Raw genomic sequence first — 18,275 nt, 5'->3', positions numbered from 1 at the left:
TCTCCTCCCTCCCCCTCTCTCCCTCCCTCTCTCCCTCTCTCTCTTTCTTTCATCTTCCCTTTTCCTTACTGTGGTCTGAACCAAATCCAGTCATGGTGAATGAGGCATTCAGTCTTGGTGGGATTAAGTCTAATTGCAACATTGTATTTAAAAAAAGTCTTATCTGTGTATGTTGTTAACTCTGGGACTTTGAGGTCTACTTATCAGAAACAGGAAGGTAAACACATCAGGGCAATTACAATTGTGTTGCTTTTCTTTAGAATCTGGTGTACCCTGGGTAGGGACTCTGAAATCCTGTAGCTTAGATACTAGCTCTATTACAAGTCCAAACAGAACCTACAATTTCAGCAGGAAAAGACATGTTGGAATATTTCCATACTCTCAGCACTGAAACCTGGGGGGGGGGGGCCTTCTTGCTGGGTAACAATTTCTTCTGATGTAGTTAAGTGCCAACTGATACTGTTACCTGGGGCCCGGCTACAAACTGCTGGGAAGAAAAAAGAAGCAGATGGCTCCGTGTTATTTACATTTTAATATTTCCTGGGGAAAGGTTGATAGAAATTAGTTTCAAGGTTATGGATTTTTTAAATTACAGAATAAAATTATTTTTAAATATGTTTCAGTGATGTTGATTTGGACCTAATTAATAAATGGCTCAGAAAAACAATGATGCCAAGATCTAACTCCAGCACTACAAAACAAACCATTTAAAGGGCCTGAGAGGCTGGGAGTTTGGCCTAGTGGTAGAGTGCTTGCCTAGTATGCAGGAAGACTCAGGTTCCATTCCTCCGTACCACATACATAGGAAAAAAAGCTGGAAGTAGTGCTGAGGCCCAGGTGGTAGAGCTCTAGCCTTGAGAAAGTCCAAAGACAGGGCTCAGGCCCTGAGCTCAAGCCCAGGTCTGGCAAAAAATTAAAAAAATAAATTTAAATTAAAAAAAAAAAAAAGGGCCTGAAGTCATGAGGGATGAGGAGAATTTGGGACAGGAGAAAATTGGAGAAAAAAAATGGTGTGTGGGGGGAATGCTGGGTTAAAAAATCAAAAAGATTTGGTAGAGGTAATAAAGCTGGGAATAAAATTGGAATCTAAGGAGAGCAGATAATCGGAAGTGAAGTGGGAACCTAGGTAGAGACTAATACAGAGGTTGAAGATAAAAGAGGGGTTCTCAATGAAGGAATACATGCCCAATAGAAAACGGAGATTATTAGGAGAGGGGAGCGGGACAGAGGGAAGAGCAGAGAACAAGGAGGATGGAAAGAGAGAAGGTCCCCAAAATGGACAACTGGATAAAAGTCTAGGAGAGAGGGCCCTCTCCAAGCCCCCACTCCTACCCCCCATTCTACTTCAGCGTCACCCCCTCCGTTTTCATCTAGGTCCTCTCTGGGCCAGTAACCCGGTTGCCCCCGTGGACCACCACTCACCCAGGCCGCCCGCTGCTCCCACTTTTATAGCGGCCTCGCCCGGCGCCGTGCCCAGGCTCCGCCCACTCGGCCTGTGGGCACGCCCACACACCAACGACCACGCCCATAGCAGCCGTGACTGTGAGCCTCCCTGGTCCCGCCCCCATCGTGTCTAGGACGGCTCCAAGGCCCCGCCCCGCTCCTACACTGGTGCCGGCCCCGCCCCCTCCGCGCCCAAGGCCCCGCCCCCCGCGCCCGAGGTCCCGCCCCGCGCCCCCGCCCGCGCCGGCCGCCATGTGACAGGAAGCAGCTGATGGCCTCTCCCGCTGGCGGCGGCGGGGCCGGGGCGGGGGTGCGGGGCGCGGGGGCGGCATGAGGGCCGGCGGCCCGGGGGGCTGAGGCGCCCGCCGCTGGCGGGCCGCGGGTGTCCTCCATGGAGGCCGGAGGTGAGTGCGGTTCTGCGGGTGGGCGGGCGGGGTGCTCGCGGGCGCCCCGCTTTGTTTCACTTTCGCTGGCCCCGGCGCCGCCCCGCCGCCCGCCGAGGGCTCGCCGGGGAGCCGGGCGGGCACGGACGCCGCGGGGACTGGCCGCCCAGGCCGGGCTTCGGAAACCGGGAGGGGACGGGCCTCCGAGGCCGGGGACGGTTCGCGGGGCGCCCGGGCGGGGAGCGGGGCCCAGCCGGGCGGGGGGCGGCGCCGGGGCCCAACCGCTCGCCGCCCCACCCGCGTCCCCAGTGACCGCCTGGGTGGGTGGCCGGCGGCCGGCCTGTCCCTGAGAACGGGGTCTCCGTGGGAGCCGCCCCCGGGGGCGGACACTAGTCCTGGGGGGAGCGGCCCCTGGGGGCCGGGCGACAGGTGGGGTCCCCCGGAGTCCCCTCCCCGGCCCTTAGGGCTGTCACCGTGGGAAACCCGCGAGGGAAGACCTTGGCGAGCACTTCCTGTCCGCCCAGCCCGCGTCCCCGGCCGGGTCTGCGCCGCGCGCCGAGCCCCCTCCGCGCCGCGAGGCCCGCTCCTCCCCCGCCCCGGGACCCGCGGTGGGGCCGGGGTCTCCTGGGGAGAGGCGAGAGCCTCCCGCCGCGGGGCTCCCAGGTGGCTTCCCTAGGACTGTCTCGCCCAAGTCAAGCCCGGGGCTCTGCCCTCGCCCCCCCTCCCTACAGAGGGTTCCGGTCCCCGAGGGTTTATTGTTGCGGGGGGGGGGCGGTGTGGAAATCGGATATTCCCTGGGGTGGGGCTGGGATGGTTTTTTTTTTTTTTTAACTTTAGGAAATGACCGTTTCTTTGTTTGTGGGAGTCCAGCGTTCACTAAAAAGGTGTGTAGAGGTGGCTGTGTTCCGTTCCCAGCTACATAAAGACTTTATTTTTCAATGTTAACCCATGGCGGGGGGGGGGGGGGGGGGGGGAGGAATTTAAGAGTCCCTACTGTATTCCGGGAACTTAAGTTAGGGGAAGCTTTTTAAAGCTTCCTGCCTTCTCATTGAATGCCTTCTGCCACAGTCTGTAGCTGGCCTCTGCTTTCTACAAGAGTCTTAGTACAGTGCTGCCTTTTCCCTAGTGATTGACAACTGTGTTCTAGGGGTGTGGGCACAGATGCTGAGAGCTGCCAATCTAGTTTAAAAAAAAAAAACTCCAGAGTAGGCTGGAGTTGGACGATCTTTCCAAATGGAATAAATAAAGCCTATTGTGAAGGAGTACAATGGACAATAGTAGAAATCGTTATTGCAGAATTCATTCAGCAAATGTTGAAGGTTTACTATGTGCTGGGTACCCTCTAGGCCAATATTGGCCAGTAGAAATATAATTGAACCACAACTGTAATTTGAAATGTTGGAATAAGCCTCATGGGAAAAAGAAACAGGTACCATCGATCTGAAAGTTGTATTTCTTCTATTCTGATACATCAATACCATTATCTCTTCTCAGCTTCATTTATGTAACCAAATAAAGATTATTGGGATATTGTAGTCTTGGCCTACATCTTCACAATCTGATGTGTACTTAAAAGCTTCTGTATTAAGTCTTCACACAATCTTGTGTGCATTTTGTATTTCACACTGTTTCTACTCAGATCTGTCATGAAGGGCTGGTAATTATTGTACCATGGGGCAGTGAAGATCGGAAAGTTCAATTGGCTTGCTTAAAAACAAATCAAGCAAAGGTTTGGATGATAATTATAAAGAAATTGACTGTGAGGCAGGGAAGAGCCTGGTGTTGTAGCCTAAGATCCTGTTTGACATGAAGAGCAAAACTTTCCAGGTGGTAGAGCAGTCATACAAAGGTCCTGAAGCAGGAAAGAGCGATTGAGCTGCCTGCCTGCTAGAGGCTACGCTTCTGTCTTAGTTAAGGCTAGTCATGTTGCCTGGAAACTGCTCAGTAAAATGTCTTTCCATTTAGCCTGGTTGTCCACACACATCCTATTGCTTCACTTTCCAGTAAGGAAGAGAGAGATGCTTGTTCAAGCTTACAAAACTCCAGCTAGGAGCAGTTCAAGATAGCTGTTGTACATGATGGTGACTGTTGTTAATAAATAATGTATTTTGTACTTGGAAACTGCCAAGAGTGTATTTTCATGTGTCCTCATCACAAAAGAATGTAAAGTATGTGAAGTACTGTGTCTGTCAATTAGTTTGAGCCGTTTCATAATGGCACACTATAAACATGAAGTCTTAGTTAAGAAGAAGCACCACTAACTCATGTTATCAAATCAAAAAGGATTATTTGGTGGGCAGTCTCCCTTGGGGCAGCAGATACCTGACTCTCCCTGAAAAATAAAGCAAAAAAAAAGGACTGGGGGCTTGGCTCAAGGATGTGAGTTCCAGGCAGATAGAATACCCACCAAGCAAGCACAACTCCTGGTGTTGAATCCCCAGTAATGCCCAAATAGTCATCTGGAATTTAGGAACTAAGAAGAGCCAGTGCAGGTACTGTCTAGGAGTGGAGCTGGGTCCACCCAGCTCTGTTAGACAGGTACAGCTGGGAGTGGAGCTGGGTTTGTGCTTTGTTTTGAACTTGCATAATTATGGCTTTCTATTTCAGTAGTCATATTTAGTTTGGGCCCAGACTCCCAAGAGTCAAAAGTTTCTTCTTTGTTTGTTGTTGTTGTTTTGTGGGTCATGGGGCTTGAACTCTGGGCCTGGGCACTGTCCCTGAGCTCTTCAGCTCAAGGCTACTGCCCTACCCCTTGAGCTGCAATAATTGGAGATAAGAGTCTCACGTTCTTTAGTGCCCAGGCTGGCCTTGCACTGCGATCCTCATATCTCAGCTTCCTGAGTAGCTTGTCTTTTTTCTTCTCTTAGCTCTTAGATTCCTAAACTTGAAATAGCCAAGAGTTTTAAGTCATAGAAATAAGAGTATGGATTTTGGGTAGGACTGATTTGATCAGGATTTCATGGGAAATATTGGCATTACAGAAGCACTGTCACAGGTCAAAGGCTTCATTTTCTTGGTGTTGGAAGAGGTAAACCAAGGCAGGGATTCGCTAAACCTTTGCTGGCCCCCAACCATCCCTGACTAAATGGACTCTGCTGTGGAGTGACATCATCTTTGGGGGACACATGGCACTCAGTAGGAGTTATGTGAAGGAGCTAGACTGGGGGTTAGAAAGGCTCTGGGAAACATTGTCATTCAAGGCAAGGGGAGGCTTTTTCTAGAGCTTGGTCAAGAGGTGTATGGTGCAGAATTCTTAAGAGTAGCAGAGGAGCCCCACAAGCCCAGCTGGTAAAGAGGCTGGGGACAGGTAAAGGGAGTGTTGGGTTTCATTCTGAGAGTGAGCACTCAGGAGAATGGAATGTGGAAGGCCAGGCCGGAAGCTAGGGAGGAAGGTGCTTGGAAGGCTGCCCAGTAGGCCGGGTGAGGCCTCTGATCCTGTGTACACAGGGAGGCTGAGGTCTCTGGACAGTGGTTTGAAGCCAGCCTGGAAAGGCAAATCTGAGGCTCTTACTTCCTAGGGAACCAGCTGGAAGTGGAAGAGTGTTGGCCTTGAGTAAAAAAAAAAAAAAAAAACCAACACAGGGCCCGGGAATGGGGCTTAGTGGTGGAGTGCTTGCCTAATGTGCCTGAAGCTCAGGAACAGTGCCCAGACACTGAGACCAAGCCCTAGGACTGGCCAAAAAAACAAAAACCAATGCACACAAGAAAATAGTAATTTGGGAGGTAGAGAGACCAGAGGGTGGCCATTTTGTATGGTACAGAACCCCACAGTGTCTAAAAGATGCATCCTGTATGCATGAAGGAAGTGAAGCAGTTCTCACCCCAGGATACAATAAAGAAATGTTTCCCCAGCTCATCTGAAGGCGTCCTGCAGATCTGTGGATGTCATTCATATTTTATGTCATCAGCTTTCACACTTTTGTGTAGTGCTGTTGACATTTTGGGCCAGACAAATCTGGTGACAGCTTTCCTCACCTCCTCTGCCACCCCCCAAGCCCTGCACCTTTATCCAGGACCCACCTCTCCACTTTTTGCCAGTCCCAGGGCACAAAATCCACCCCCTCTCCCAGGCTAAAGCCAGGCATGGTGGCTCATGCCTATAATCCTAGCTACTCAGGAGGCTGAGATCTGAAGATCGTGGTTCAAAGCCAGTCTGGGCACTATAGACAGTGAGACTCAAGCCCCATGACCCACAAAAGGGAAAAAAAACCCCAAAAGGCTTGATAGGGACCAGGAGCGTAGCCTAGTAGTAGAGCGCTAGCCTTGACCAAAACATATCCAAGGACAGTGCGCAGATCCTGAGTTCAAGCCCAAGGACTGGCAAAAAACAGAAAGGCTTGATATGGTGTATTAAAAGTCTAGACGCCTCTATTGTATAGAACCAAAAATGCATCCATGTACTTTACTGTAGAAAATCTTTTTTTTCTTTTTTTTGGTTAGTCGTGGGACTTGAACTCTAGGCCTGGGTTCTGTCCCTAACCTCTTCAGCTCAAGGCTACCACCCTACCCCTTGAGCCATAGCCCTACTTCTGGTTTTCTAGTGATTAATTGGAGATAAGAATCTCATGTTCTCTAGTGCCTGGGCTGGCTGGCTTTGAATTGCAATCCTCAGATCTCAGCCTCCTGAGTAGCTAGGATTACAGGTGTGAGCCACCAGCCGGCTGTAGAAAATCTTTATATTTCATACATCTGATCCTCATACTATGCGTCTAACTCTCCAGTTCCTTGACTCCCAGGATTGTGTTACTCATGGGTTGTGTTACTGTTTTGTCACCCAGAAAAGCTACTGCTTATTTTGGGAAGTCATGGGTTCAAGATTCCCTTGATTTCAGTGATATCAGGATGAGACAGAGAGATGCATTTTGCTTAAATTGACATCTCTCTAGTGGGCATAATAAAACTATCAATACTTGGAACTACTCTTGTGTACTTTAGAGGAGGGAGTGACATCATTCAGGATGGAAGCCAGCCTTGGTGCTAGTGTCAGCCATAGTGGGCAGAACTGCATTCTGAAGAGCGTTTACCTACAGGCTGTCAGCCAGCACTCTTCTGTAGCATAGAGAACTGAAGCAGGAGTTGTGGTAGGCTTGGTGGGGCAGCCATGGTTGCTGCTTCCGCAGGCGCTTACTGGGCCCTGATTGGAGAATGCTCCAAGGCGGGTTCTCGCCACACACTGCCATCAGTGGGGTGCCTTTCAGCTTAGGTGGTGTGAGGTTGTAAATGGAAGAAGCTGCTCAGTTGCAAATGGAGGTCAGATTCCCCTCCCTAGAAAGTGAGTTAGAGTCTATAGGAAGTGAGCCAGGGTAAATTGAGGAAGGCCTGTCTCAGGTGCAAGGGCAGATTGCAGCTTTGGGTGTGTTTGGAAGGAATGATATGCCATGGTGGGTTTTTGGCTTTGGGTATGTATCATGTATGCTTTTTTTCTTTTGGATCAATTGTGGGGCTTGAACTCATCCTGGGTGCTGCTGTCCTTGAGCTCCTCAGCTCAAGGCTAGAGCTCTACCACTTGAGCCACAGCGCCACTTCCAGTTTTCTGGTGGTTCATTGGAGATAGTCTCACACTTTTGTGCCCAGACTGACTTTAAACTGCGATCCTCAGATTTCAACTCCCTGAGTGAGCTTCTGCTTGGGCCAGGGATAGGGATAGGAATCAGGCTTGAGAAGATAGGGGCAAGATGAATGGAGGAGTTGGGCAGTCTGGTCACATGATTTGACTAGAGTTGCTCGTAAATGGTTACCTGTAGTGCCCAGAGTCTATCTTAAATATCTAACATAGAATCTACCCTTGGCCTGGAGTCCTCTCCTGTAAGCCTGGCTTGTGGCACTTCCACTTTTTCTTCCAGTGAACTCTTTAATCTGACAAGGAGGCCCACCTGCCCAAAGGTCGCTGTGACTCCCGAGTCACTGACCCAGGAGGCTGTGACTGAGTAACCTGGAAGGAATGTGGCCTGTGACTGCAGTTAATACCCTGTTCATTTACATGACCACTCCCTGTGGGAAAGGGGAATCCCGTGTTAGTCGCTTAGCCTAGGTGCCCCAGCAACTTCACCCGGCGGGTGGTCTGAGAGGGAGGGTGTGTTTGTGAAGCATGCTGTCTCCTGCCTCAGAGGAACCACTGCTGCTGGCTGAACTCAAGCCTGGGCGCCCCCACCAATTTGATTGGAAGTCAAGCTGTGAGACCTGGAGTGTGGCCTTTTCCCCAGATGGCTCCTGGTTTGCCTGGTCTCAAGGACACTGCATTGTCAAACTCATCCCCTGGCCGCTGGAGGAGCAGTTGTGAGTACTCTGCCCGAATGACCCCTGATCTTATTTGGGAGGTGGGTGAGAGCAAAAGGATGAGCATGAGTTGACAGAGTTCTCAGGTACATGGAAATGTACCTGATAGAAATGCTTTTAAAAGAGGTATGCAAGCCCACAACAACATTGTTACCTCCTTAGCCAGTGGCTCCCCCCAACCCTGATGCTTTCTGGGACATTTTGTACAGATGGAATCGTCTGGTACAGCAGCATCTTGCGCTCATCCATGTGGTAGCTCCAGTTACTGCACACGGTTCTGCATGGCATGGACATAGGTACTTTTCACTGGTGGCCGTTTGGGTCTTGTCCAGCTGGGGCTTGCCCAGAGGTGGCATCACTGACCTTTCTGCTACACAGCCGTGCCCTCAGCTCCTGGTCCCCCGATGTGGGCAGCATGTGCTGGGGCCCTCTGCCAGCCCACAGAGCTGACCTGGCGCAGGTGATGTGCAATCTCTGGGTCTGGTTGACATTTTTCTAATGGGAAAGTGTCTGATTTCAAGCACCTTTTTGTGTGTTTACTGGCTCTGCTGATTCTTTCCTCCCCAAACCCGTATCTTTCTGCTCTGCTCTTTTGCCTTTTAAAGTTGGGTCTTTGTTCTGTTGTTGACCTAGTTTGCTTTCTGGTGCTCAAGCTCTTCATTTGAGTGTCCGCTGTCAGCTCCCCAGTGGCCCGGCGTCTATACCTTTGCCTTGCTGCTCCCTGTGTAATTCCCTAGCATGGATTGCAGATACTTGTGCATGGACACTGAACTAGAAGCAGACACAGGCCCTGTCCTGGAGGGTCTCATTTGGTTTGCCTCAGGTATTTCTCTTTTTTTTTTCTTTTCTTTCTTTCTTTTTTTTTTTGGCCAGTCCTGTGACTTGAACTCAGGGCCTAGGCACTGTCCTTTTATTTTTTGCTCAAGGGTAGAGCTCTGCCACATGAGCCACAGGACCACTTCTGGCTTTTTCTATATTGTGGTACCAAGGAATCAAACTTAGGGCTTTGTGCATGCTAGGTTAGCACTCTACCACTAGGCTATGCTCCTGGCCCTGCCTTAGGCATTTCTTATAAAGCACAGTTGGATAGGATTTTGTAGATTCAGGCTGAAGTTGTAGCCATGGCGATGCTGACAGCACTTGTGTGATGATAGCACACTGTGCTGGATGGAGGGTAAGTATACTGTGCTCTCTACTCTCCATTTCCTGGCCCCCACTACTGAGAATCTTTGGGATCTGCTGGGGTCTTTGTGTAGCTGCAGAAGTGAGTGACTTGATGTGGCTGTTGGGGTAGCTGCCAGGTGGGGCTGGTCAATCCCAGACCTGGATGAGGGGTGTGACCTGCCATTTTTTTCCTTGTCTTTAGCTATGATGCCTGTCATTGTCACTGCTCTAAATTTGAGGGGTGGGTGCTCTTGGTGCTTGTGGCAGTTAGAATCTGAGAATTGTTTTGTTTTGTTTTTTTTCTACTTTTTCTCTTTTTTTCTGCCAGTCCTGGGGCTTGAACTCAGGACCTGAGCAGTGTGTTTGGGTTTTCTCAAGGCTAGAACTCTACAACTTGAGCCACAGCACCATTTCTGGCTTTTTCTCTATATGTGGTACTGAGGAATCGAGTCCAGGTCTTTGTGCATGCTAGGCAAGCCCTTACCACTTGGCCAAACTCCCAGCCCCTGAGAATTTTTTTTTTGTGGATCATGTGACTTGAACTAGGCCTGGGTGCTGTCCCTGAGCACTTCAGCTCTAGGCTACTGCCCTACCCTTGAGCCACAGCCCCACTTTGCATTTTCTTGGGGTTAATTGGAGATAAGAGTCTCAGGTCCTTTTGTGCCTGGGCTGACTTTGAACCTTGATCTTCAGATATCAGCCTGAGTAGCTAGGATGACAGGCGTGAACCACTGTGCCCAGCTCCCTGAGAATTTTTTTTTTTTAAAGAACAAAACATAAAAGCTGTTGTTTGCCCAGTCACTCTTCTCAAATACATATATCAGTTGAGGTAATTATATCTGTTCAATATTAACTTAAAAAAATGGGGAAAGATGTCTGGATATTAGCCATGGCTGCCATTACTGTGAGAAATGTGTTATTGAGAAGCTTGGTTAAGGGAGTCTCTTCTGGAAGGACGTACAGTAGGACGGGTGAAAAGCAGGCTATAAATTAACTGTGTGCTGTACTGTCCCTATCTTGTTGTTGTTGTTTTTAATTAATTTTTTTTTTTTGCCAGTCCTGGGCTTGAGCTCAGGGCCTGAGCACTGTCCTTGGACTTTCTCAAGGCTAGAGCTCTACCACTTGAGCCTCAGCACCACTTCCGGCTTTTTTCTATGTATGTGGTACTGAGAAATCGAACCCGGGACTTCATGCATGCTAGGCAAGCACTTTAACCACTAGGCCAGACTCCCGGCCCCACCCTATCTTGTTTTGCAGGACATGGAATGTACACGTAGGTTAGTGGTGGAATGTTTACGGTTACAGTGGTGTTGGGTCCTGAGTAATGATTTTCCTTTTCCTGGGAGATGTACTTTGTCCTCTGCTAGGCAGTGCTTCATTACTGGAGCCACACCTGGCCCTCATTCCTCTCAGGGACAGCAAACCAGGAGTTCAGTGTGCCAAGGGAAGTAAGGGACAGAAGGACAAGTGCCTCACCATCTTCTTTGAGAACAGTAGCCAGCAGCAACTGGTAGCTCTAGGGCTGTGGATGGGGGAGCAGGGCAGGGGGTGTGGGTTTAAGACTGAGGATGGGTTGAGCTCCTTGTGTTGCTTCCCGTAGGTGAGATGTTATGTGGCGTTCCACTGTGAACATGGCCTCCCAGGGAGGGTGGCAGGAGATGATAATTAGCACGCTTGCCCACTTCACTTAGATACCTGTGTGAGCACTTTGTGTGTTCTGGCTTTGTCAGGCATAGCACCTTGAGTGTGGACTGCTGGGCCCTGTCGTGTGTCTCTCTGCCATCACAGAGCATGATTTTCAGGACTCGTGAATCCAGAGGTCCGAATGCACATGCGGTATGAAGGGTTCTTGGGAACCAAATTGGAGCTTGTGCTCACACCTGGCCTTCTGTCTTCATGGGCTTCTGCTGATGTGCCAGCATGTCTGGAAAGTCTGGAAAGGTGGAGTTTACTCTGATGCTGAGTGTGCAGGCTAGAAACTTTGCATCTTCAGGCTGAGCCCTGCTGTACCTTTGTCTTCTAGGCTGGTGGCCCTGGGCCTCTGCCTCCTTCATCTGAGCCTCCAGGGTCCAGGCACCAGGACAGGGCTACCACTTGTGTGGTTCTTGGTGTCTGTTGGCCACCCTGCCATGGCTTTGTGTCCCACCCGCACTGTCGGGAAGTGATGAAGGCTCTTCATCTTGGGGGCAGTGACAGGATGGGCTCATTATTTCTCAGTCCCTGTTAGATTCTCACTGACGATGCTGCTCAGGTTGGGGCACAGGTCAGACTAATTCTGTCTGCCCTGGATCCAAACCTGTAGTGTGCGCTTGCCCTCTCCACACACCGGCCCCCTAGAGAACCTTCTGAGCAAGCATGTGGTCTGTTTATCCATCAGGCGGGTCACCCCATTGTAGGGCGGGGTCAAGGCTGGGGATGCCTCCGTTTCATGAATTTTAAAGTGAAGCAAAAAAGAGTCAGCAGGAGCCCTAAGCCTGCAGACTTGTTTCTAGGGCTTTAGAATGACAAGGGGTGGTCAAATGAGCAGTTTCAGACTTACAAAGACATTTCTACTTTGCCCAGCATCCCCAAAGGGTTTGAAGCCAAAAGCCGAAGCAGCAAAAATGATGCAAAAGGACGAGGCAGCCCGAAAGAGAAGACACTGGACTGTGGGCAGATTGTGTGGGGGCTGGCCTTCAGCCCCCGGCCTTCGGCACCCAGCAGGAAGCTCTGGGCACGCCTCCACACCCAGGCACCACATGTCTCCTGCCTGATCCTTGCCACGGGACTCAACGACGGACAGATCAAGATCTGGGAAGTGCAGACAGGTATGTCCTCTCCTGGCACAAGAGCAGCTGGGCATACCCAGACCCCTCTGTGCCCTTTCTGATAGGGCCCCACAGGGGCCAGCGACTCCTGGTTGGCCAACAGCCTCAGCCCACTTCTCTCCCTAACCGGGGGCCTCTGCTCCCTGTCCAGGGCTCCTGCTTTTGAATCTTTCTGGCCACCAAGACGTCGTGAGGGATCTGAGCTTCACACCTAGTGGCAGTTTGATTTTGGTCTCTGCATCGCGGGATAAGACTCTTCGAATCTGGGATCTAAATAAACACGGTATGGAGGCGAGAACTGTGTGGCCATCCCCAAAGGCCTGTAGCTGCCTGTACACTGATGCTTTCCTATCCACAGTTGGCTTCCCACCTCAGGAAGGCCCAGGGGGGGACTGAATGACAGTGAAAGAGGAGGTAGAATGCTTTTCTTTGTGTGTTACTGGGGTTTGAACTTTTCTAGGCAGGTGCTAGGCTATTTGAGTCATGCCTTCAGTTCCTTTTTTTTCATTTTGTGGTCATGAGACTTGAACTCTGAGCCTGGAAGCTGTCCCTGAGCTCGTCAGCTCAAGGCTACAGCCCTACCTCTTGAGCCACAATGCCACTTCCGGTTTTCCGGTGGTTAATTGGAGATAAGGAGTCTCATGGACTTCAGTGCCTGGGCTGGCTTTGAACTGAGATCTTCAGATCTTAGCCTCTTGAGTAGCTAGGATTACAGGAGTGAACCACCACGCCCCTACGTCTCCAGTTCCTTTTGACACTGACAGTTCCCCTCCTCTTTGGTTGGTCTTGGGACTTGAACTCTGGGCCTAGACATTATCCCAAGCTCTTCAGCTCAAGGCTACTGCCCTACCCCTGGATCCCTAGCACCAATTCCAGTTTTCTGGTGATTAATTGGAGATAAGGATAAGAGTCTCTCTGGCTATGTAGTGCCTGGGCTGGCTTTGAACTGTGATCCTCAGATCTCAGCCTCCTGAGTAGCTAGGATTATAGGTGTGAGGGGTTTTTTTTCCCCCTTTTTTTTGGCCAGTCCTGGGCCTTGAACTCAGGGCCTGAGCACTGTCCTTGGGCTGTGGCACTTAAGCCACAGCACCACTTCCAGCCTTTTGCTGTGTATATGGTACCGATGAATCGAACCCAGGTGTTCGTGTACTACTAGGCCTAATTCCCGGCCGATGCTGCTTATCTTTGAGATAGGTTCTCACTTGTGGCGTGGGCATGCACGTAGACCACAGTCCACCTGTTTTAGGGTTCTCATTGTAGCTGGGTTGACAGATGTGCCACCATAGCCAGCTTCTTCCATTGAGGTGAAGTCCTGTGGTCTTGATCCAGTGGCGGGAAGGTCACTCTCCCGTGGAGACCCTAGCACACACACAAGCTCACGTTCATGGGTTTTTTGGATTGTTGATTTCACAGTGGAATTGTATTCTTCACATTTTTTCTGCATGTTACTTTTAGAAACAAACAATACCCCGTATTTCTAATTCCATCTGCATTAATGGGATGGATTTACCTCCCGTAATTTGCCTGTCCCTCCACAGATGGACAGAAGCTAGGCATGGACAGATGACATGTGTCACCTGACTCATCCACTGCGTAGGCAGTGGACCAGCAAGTCATGTGACCAGAGCTTGTGTGTCTCTCTAACTTCACATGGATGGTCCTGCTTGAGCAGGGTCCACGGTGAAGCAGGGAGAAGTTCCCGCCGAACAGGAAAGTTGTTAGAGTACAGGATTTGCTTTTGTTAGCAGGTATTTCAATGGTGAGTCTTGTCGCCGTTCTTAGCCTTGGCCTGGCTGCGAGAGTGCTGGTGCTGGCCGGGGTGGCTCACCATCTCCTTGTCTCTGGCAGGGAAGCAGATTCAGGTGCTGTCGGGCCACTTGCAGTGGGTTTACTGCTGCTCCATCTCCCCGGACTGCAGCATGCTCTGCTCTGCGGCTGGAGAGAAGTCGGTAAGCAGCACACCAGGCGCTGCCCCCTTCGTTGTGTTGGCTTGCAGAGGTCTGAGGCGTCTGAGATGTATGCGTGTGCACCGGAGTGTGCAGGGGATCTGACTGTGTGAATGCTCTCTGCCCTCCGTATAAGGCTGTCATAGTTGGCACTTGGCATGAACTGAGAGAGTAGATGGCCACCATTGCTGGGGGCTGTTTTTCCCTTTATGGAAGGAGGGAAATGTGTTCGGGGCTTTTTTGTGTGTGGTGGTCCTGGAGCTTGAATCAGGACCTAGACACCACCACTTGAGGCACAGCTCCAATTCAGGTTTTGCTGGTCAATTGGAGATTGAGTCTCATGAACTTTCCTGCCTGGGAACCTTAAATCACAGTCCTCAGATCTTAGCCTCCTGAGTAGCTAGGATTATAGGTGTGAGCCACCAATGCCTAGTCAAAGGCTGCTTTATTTTCTCTTCCCTTTGGTAGTTTTGAGATTTTATTTTAGTTTAGTTTTTGCCAGTCCTGGGGCTTGAACTGAGGGCCTAGATACTGTCCCTGAGCTTCTTTTGCTCAAGGCTAGCAGTATACCACTTGAAGCCACCGAGCCACTTCCAGCTTTTTCTGTTTATGTGGTACTGAAGAATCTAGCCCAGGGCTTCATGCACACTAGGCAAGCGCTCCACCACTGAGCCACACTCCCAGCCTAAATCTTGAGATTTTAAAAGTTGGCAGCCTCCACCTAGATCCACATTTCCTTCAGACCATCTAATTTGAATCTCTCTGATTATGATTCCCAATTCAAATCATGGCATGGGCAGTTAATTGCTGAACTTTGTCCTGGAATCCTGTTTTTAAAAATAATGCATTGGAAGCTCAGGAACAGATAGTTGAGAAGAGTTGCTTTGCCTTTGCTTGATCCACTGGCAGAGTGTAGAAGGTCTTTGAGAGAAGTGTGTGAGCTGAGAGTTTTCTCAGGAGAGGAAACAAAGCCTTCTAACTCTAATGACTCCAGGAAGCTTGCCATTGCCAGTGGTGAGTTTGGTCAGCTGCTGTGGTGGGTCTATAAGCCAGGTGGAGTGGGGTGTCAGATGTCTCGCAGAGTGCTGCTGCTTTGTGGGGTGGCCCAGAGCTTGCTTCTGCCTTGATAGCCCATGGCTTAGGTGCTACCCCAAACCAAATGGCTGAGAAGCCCCAGACCTCCTGAGAGCAGCCTGGCTCACCCAAAATGCATTGTGTTAGGGATTCTGGGAGGGCTGTCTAGAGCTGAGAGCTGGCCTTGCCTGGCTGTAGGGCCTGTAGAGGCAGTGTGGGGCCCCTCCCTGCCATCCAGGTCCTCACCGGTCCCCGTTATCTCCACAGGTCTTTCTGTGGAGCATGAGGTCTTACACATTAATCCGGAAGCTAGAGGGCCACCAGAGCAGCGTGGTCTCCTGTGACTTCTCCCCCGACTCAGCCTTGCTGGTCACGGCCTCTTATGATACCAACGTCATTATGTGGGACCCCTACACTGGCGAGAGGCTGAGGTCGCTGCAGTAAGGACAGAAGCCTGCCCCGACTGAGACCTCTGGGGGTCGGGTGGTGACAGTGGGCCTGCCTGGGCTACGGATCAGACGGTGGGCTGGAGCAGGCTGGAGCACACGATCCGTCATTCCATGCTTTGTTCCCAGCGAGCAGTCTGTACGTCTCTGAACTTGGCCCCATGAAACCTCAGGGCGACAGTTTCCGTTGCAGATAGCTGTAGTAGCACGCTCAGAATGCTCCTGATGTAAGCTTATTTCTAGTATGAACTTCCATGTTCTCACAGTCTGCCTCTCTCCTGTCCCTGTTGCCTTCTGAAGCAAATAATAGGTAGCTCTATAATTAGGTGTCTCAGCCTAAAAAAGACCGCGTTTCTACTGTGGCACTGAAGTGAGGGCTGACCTACTTTGCATAGGAAGGGAGCACGGGGAGGTGCCAGGACTCCTCCAGTTGGCATGGGTCACTGCAACATAGGGGCACACATTGTTTCAGGCCCACTGTCTTGTTCCTCTTCTGCAGCCACACCCAGCTGGACCCTGCCATGGACGACAGTGACGTCCACATGAGCTCCCTAAGATCCGTGTGCTTCTCTCCTGAAGGCTTGTACCTTGCCACAGTGGCGGATGACAGGTGAGAGCAGGTGCTCGTCAGCAGCACCCCTTCCCCCCACCCCCCCAAACTCTTGTCAGCTGACTGACACCCCCCTCTTTTCCAGGCTCCTCAGGATCTGGGCTCTGGAGCTGAAAGCTCCCATTGCATTTGCCCCCATGACCAACGGGCTTTGCTGCACATTTTTTCCACATGGTGGAGTTATTGCCACAGGGTATGTATCTGTCAGCTTCCATTGCTGGTACCATGCCATTATTTTTGTCTGTCATGGGACTTGAACTCTGGGCCTGGGCATTGTCCCTGAGTTCTTCAGCTCAAGGCTACCACAGCACCATTTCCAGTTTTCTGATGGTTAATTGGAGGTAAGAGTCTTACCAACTTTAGTGCCTGGGCTGGCTTTGAACTAGGATCCTCAGATCTCAGTCTCCTGAATAGCTAGGGTTACAGGTGTGAGTCACTGTGCCTGGCTACCATGCAGTTTTTAAGGGAAGTAAACATCCAGAATTTTCTTTTTCTTCGCCAGTCCTGGGCTTGAGCTCAGAGTCTGAGCACTGTCCTTGGATTTTCTCAAAACTAGAACCCTTCCACTTGAGCCACAGTACCACTTCTGGCTTTTTTCTGTCTATGGTACCAAGGAATTGAACCCACGTCTTCATGCATGCTAGGCAAGCACTCTTAACTCCAGGCTCCTAGAATTTTCTTTTTTTTCTTTTTTTTTGCATTTTTTTATTGTAATTAGTAAAAGGGTTACATGATATTTGCCAGATAGAAGGTGCATTAATTCACGTACATTGATACCCTTTCACATGTCTTGGTACCCATTTCCCTCCCCCCCCATTCTAGAATTTTCTTATAAAGAACCCTGGAAAGGGAACATCAAGGTTGCATTTAATTCAAAGAGTATTTGGTCAGTGTCATGTGCTCTTAAATGAAATGGCCCTTAGCCTTTTTTTTTTTTACACGGAACCTTGTTGTGTGCCCAGGCTGGTCTTGAACTCCTAAACTCCAGTGATCCTCTTGCCTCAATGTTTTGTTTTGTTGTTTTGTTTGGACAGTCTTAGGCCTTGAACACAGGGCCCGAGCATTGTCCTTGGGTTTTCTCAAGACTAGAGCTCTACCACTTCTAGCTTTTTTCTACGTATGTGTGGTACCAAGGAAGGACTCAAACCCCGGTCTTCCTGCATGCCAAGCAAGCACTCTACCACTAGGCCAACTTTCTGAGGAAGTGGGACCCCAGGCAGGGACATCTTGACTTTGCATAACCTTATCAGGTCCCCTTGCCCACGTCCCAGGTGGAGACGCAGCCTCCTCTGTGGGTTCCTGTCCCCTCAGTCAGATCACAAATGCATATCTCCTGTGGTGAAACACCACCGTGACACAGGTCCTTGTCGTTCCAGGACACGAGATGGCCACGTCCAGTTCTGGACTGCTCCGAGAGTCTTGTCCTCACTGAAGCACTTATGCCGGAAAGCCCTGCGGAGCTTCCTGACCACTTACCAAGTCCTGGCACTGCCAATCCCCAAGAAGATGAAGGAGTTCCTCACATACAGGACTTTCTGAGCCACAAAGCCACCTTCTTGGCAACAAGCCAAACATTTGGGTCTGATTGGAATGGAACTTCTTTGGGATTGTGAACGGAATGTAGCAAGCCAGATGCCAGTGGACTAGCGAGCGCTTCTCCAGGGCATGCACAGGTCTGGAGGAGGCTGCACTCCTGCCATGGCAGTCCACTCGTGAACGGCAAATGTCAGTCCTTCTAGTCAGTTTTGTTTAAGGTGCAGTTCTTGGTGTTTTGGTAATAAAAGCAAGCAGATCCCCAGAGCCTCTCCTTGGCGGCCGTGCTCCCTCGGCTGGAGGTGGGAGCTGCCGGTCATGGCAGAGCACCTGTCACGTGGTTAGCATGGTTTTCTGCTCCTGCTGTGGTGAAGTGCCAGCCAGCAGGACCAGCTTCCCATGGAGCCATTTGGTCTAAGCTGTTAACTGAGAGACCAGAGGCCTGTCCTGACCCATGTTGACACTATTAGAGGTTTTTTTTTTGTTTTTTTTTTTTTTAAAGCAGTGGTGTGCACGTGCAGATGACGAATTCATGTCATCATTCACATTATAGGAGGTGGTGTTTCTAAACTGCATGACTGTTGAAACAGCTA

At 50.4% G+C, this 18,275-nt stretch overlaps 1 protein-coding gene across 2 annotated transcripts; it reads left to right on the top strand.

Moving 5' to 3' along the window:
* The first annotated feature begins 1,699 nt into the window (after nucleotides 1-1,699).
* On the top strand, nucleotides 1,700-17,706 carry Wsb2 (WD repeat and SOCS box containing 2). Of its 2 annotated transcripts, XM_090320200.1 has the most exons (9): nucleotides 1,700-1,847; nucleotides 7,934-8,102; nucleotides 11,829-12,073; nucleotides 12,225-12,356; nucleotides 13,922-14,022; nucleotides 15,361-15,533; nucleotides 16,039-16,149; nucleotides 16,235-16,342; nucleotides 17,526-17,706. In XM_090320200.1, exons 1-9 carry the CDS (start codon nucleotides 1,835-1,837, stop codon nucleotides 17,686-17,688), a joined length of 1,215 nt encoding a protein of 404 aa, XP_090176326.1. In that variant the 5' UTR covers nucleotides 1,700-1,834; the 3' UTR covers nucleotides 17,689-17,706. The 2 variants fall into 2 exon arrangements, with proteins under 2 accessions (XP_090176326.1, XP_090176325.1); XM_090320199.1 differs by lacking the exon at nucleotides 1,700-1,847 and having other exon boundaries at nucleotides 7,915-8,102.
* The last annotated feature ends 569 nt before the right edge of the window (nucleotides 17,707-18,275 follow it).

Source organism: Megascapheus bottae, chromosome 28 (genome assembly GCF_031878675.1).
Source record: "Megascapheus bottae isolate mThoBot1 chromosome 28, mThoBot2.hap1, whole genome shotgun sequence".
Lineage (NCBI taxonomy): Eukaryota > Metazoa > Chordata > Mammalia > Rodentia > Geomyidae > Megascapheus > Megascapheus bottae.
Note: the sequence above shows the minus strand (reverse complement) of the source record. Positions and strands in the feature narration are given on the sequence as shown.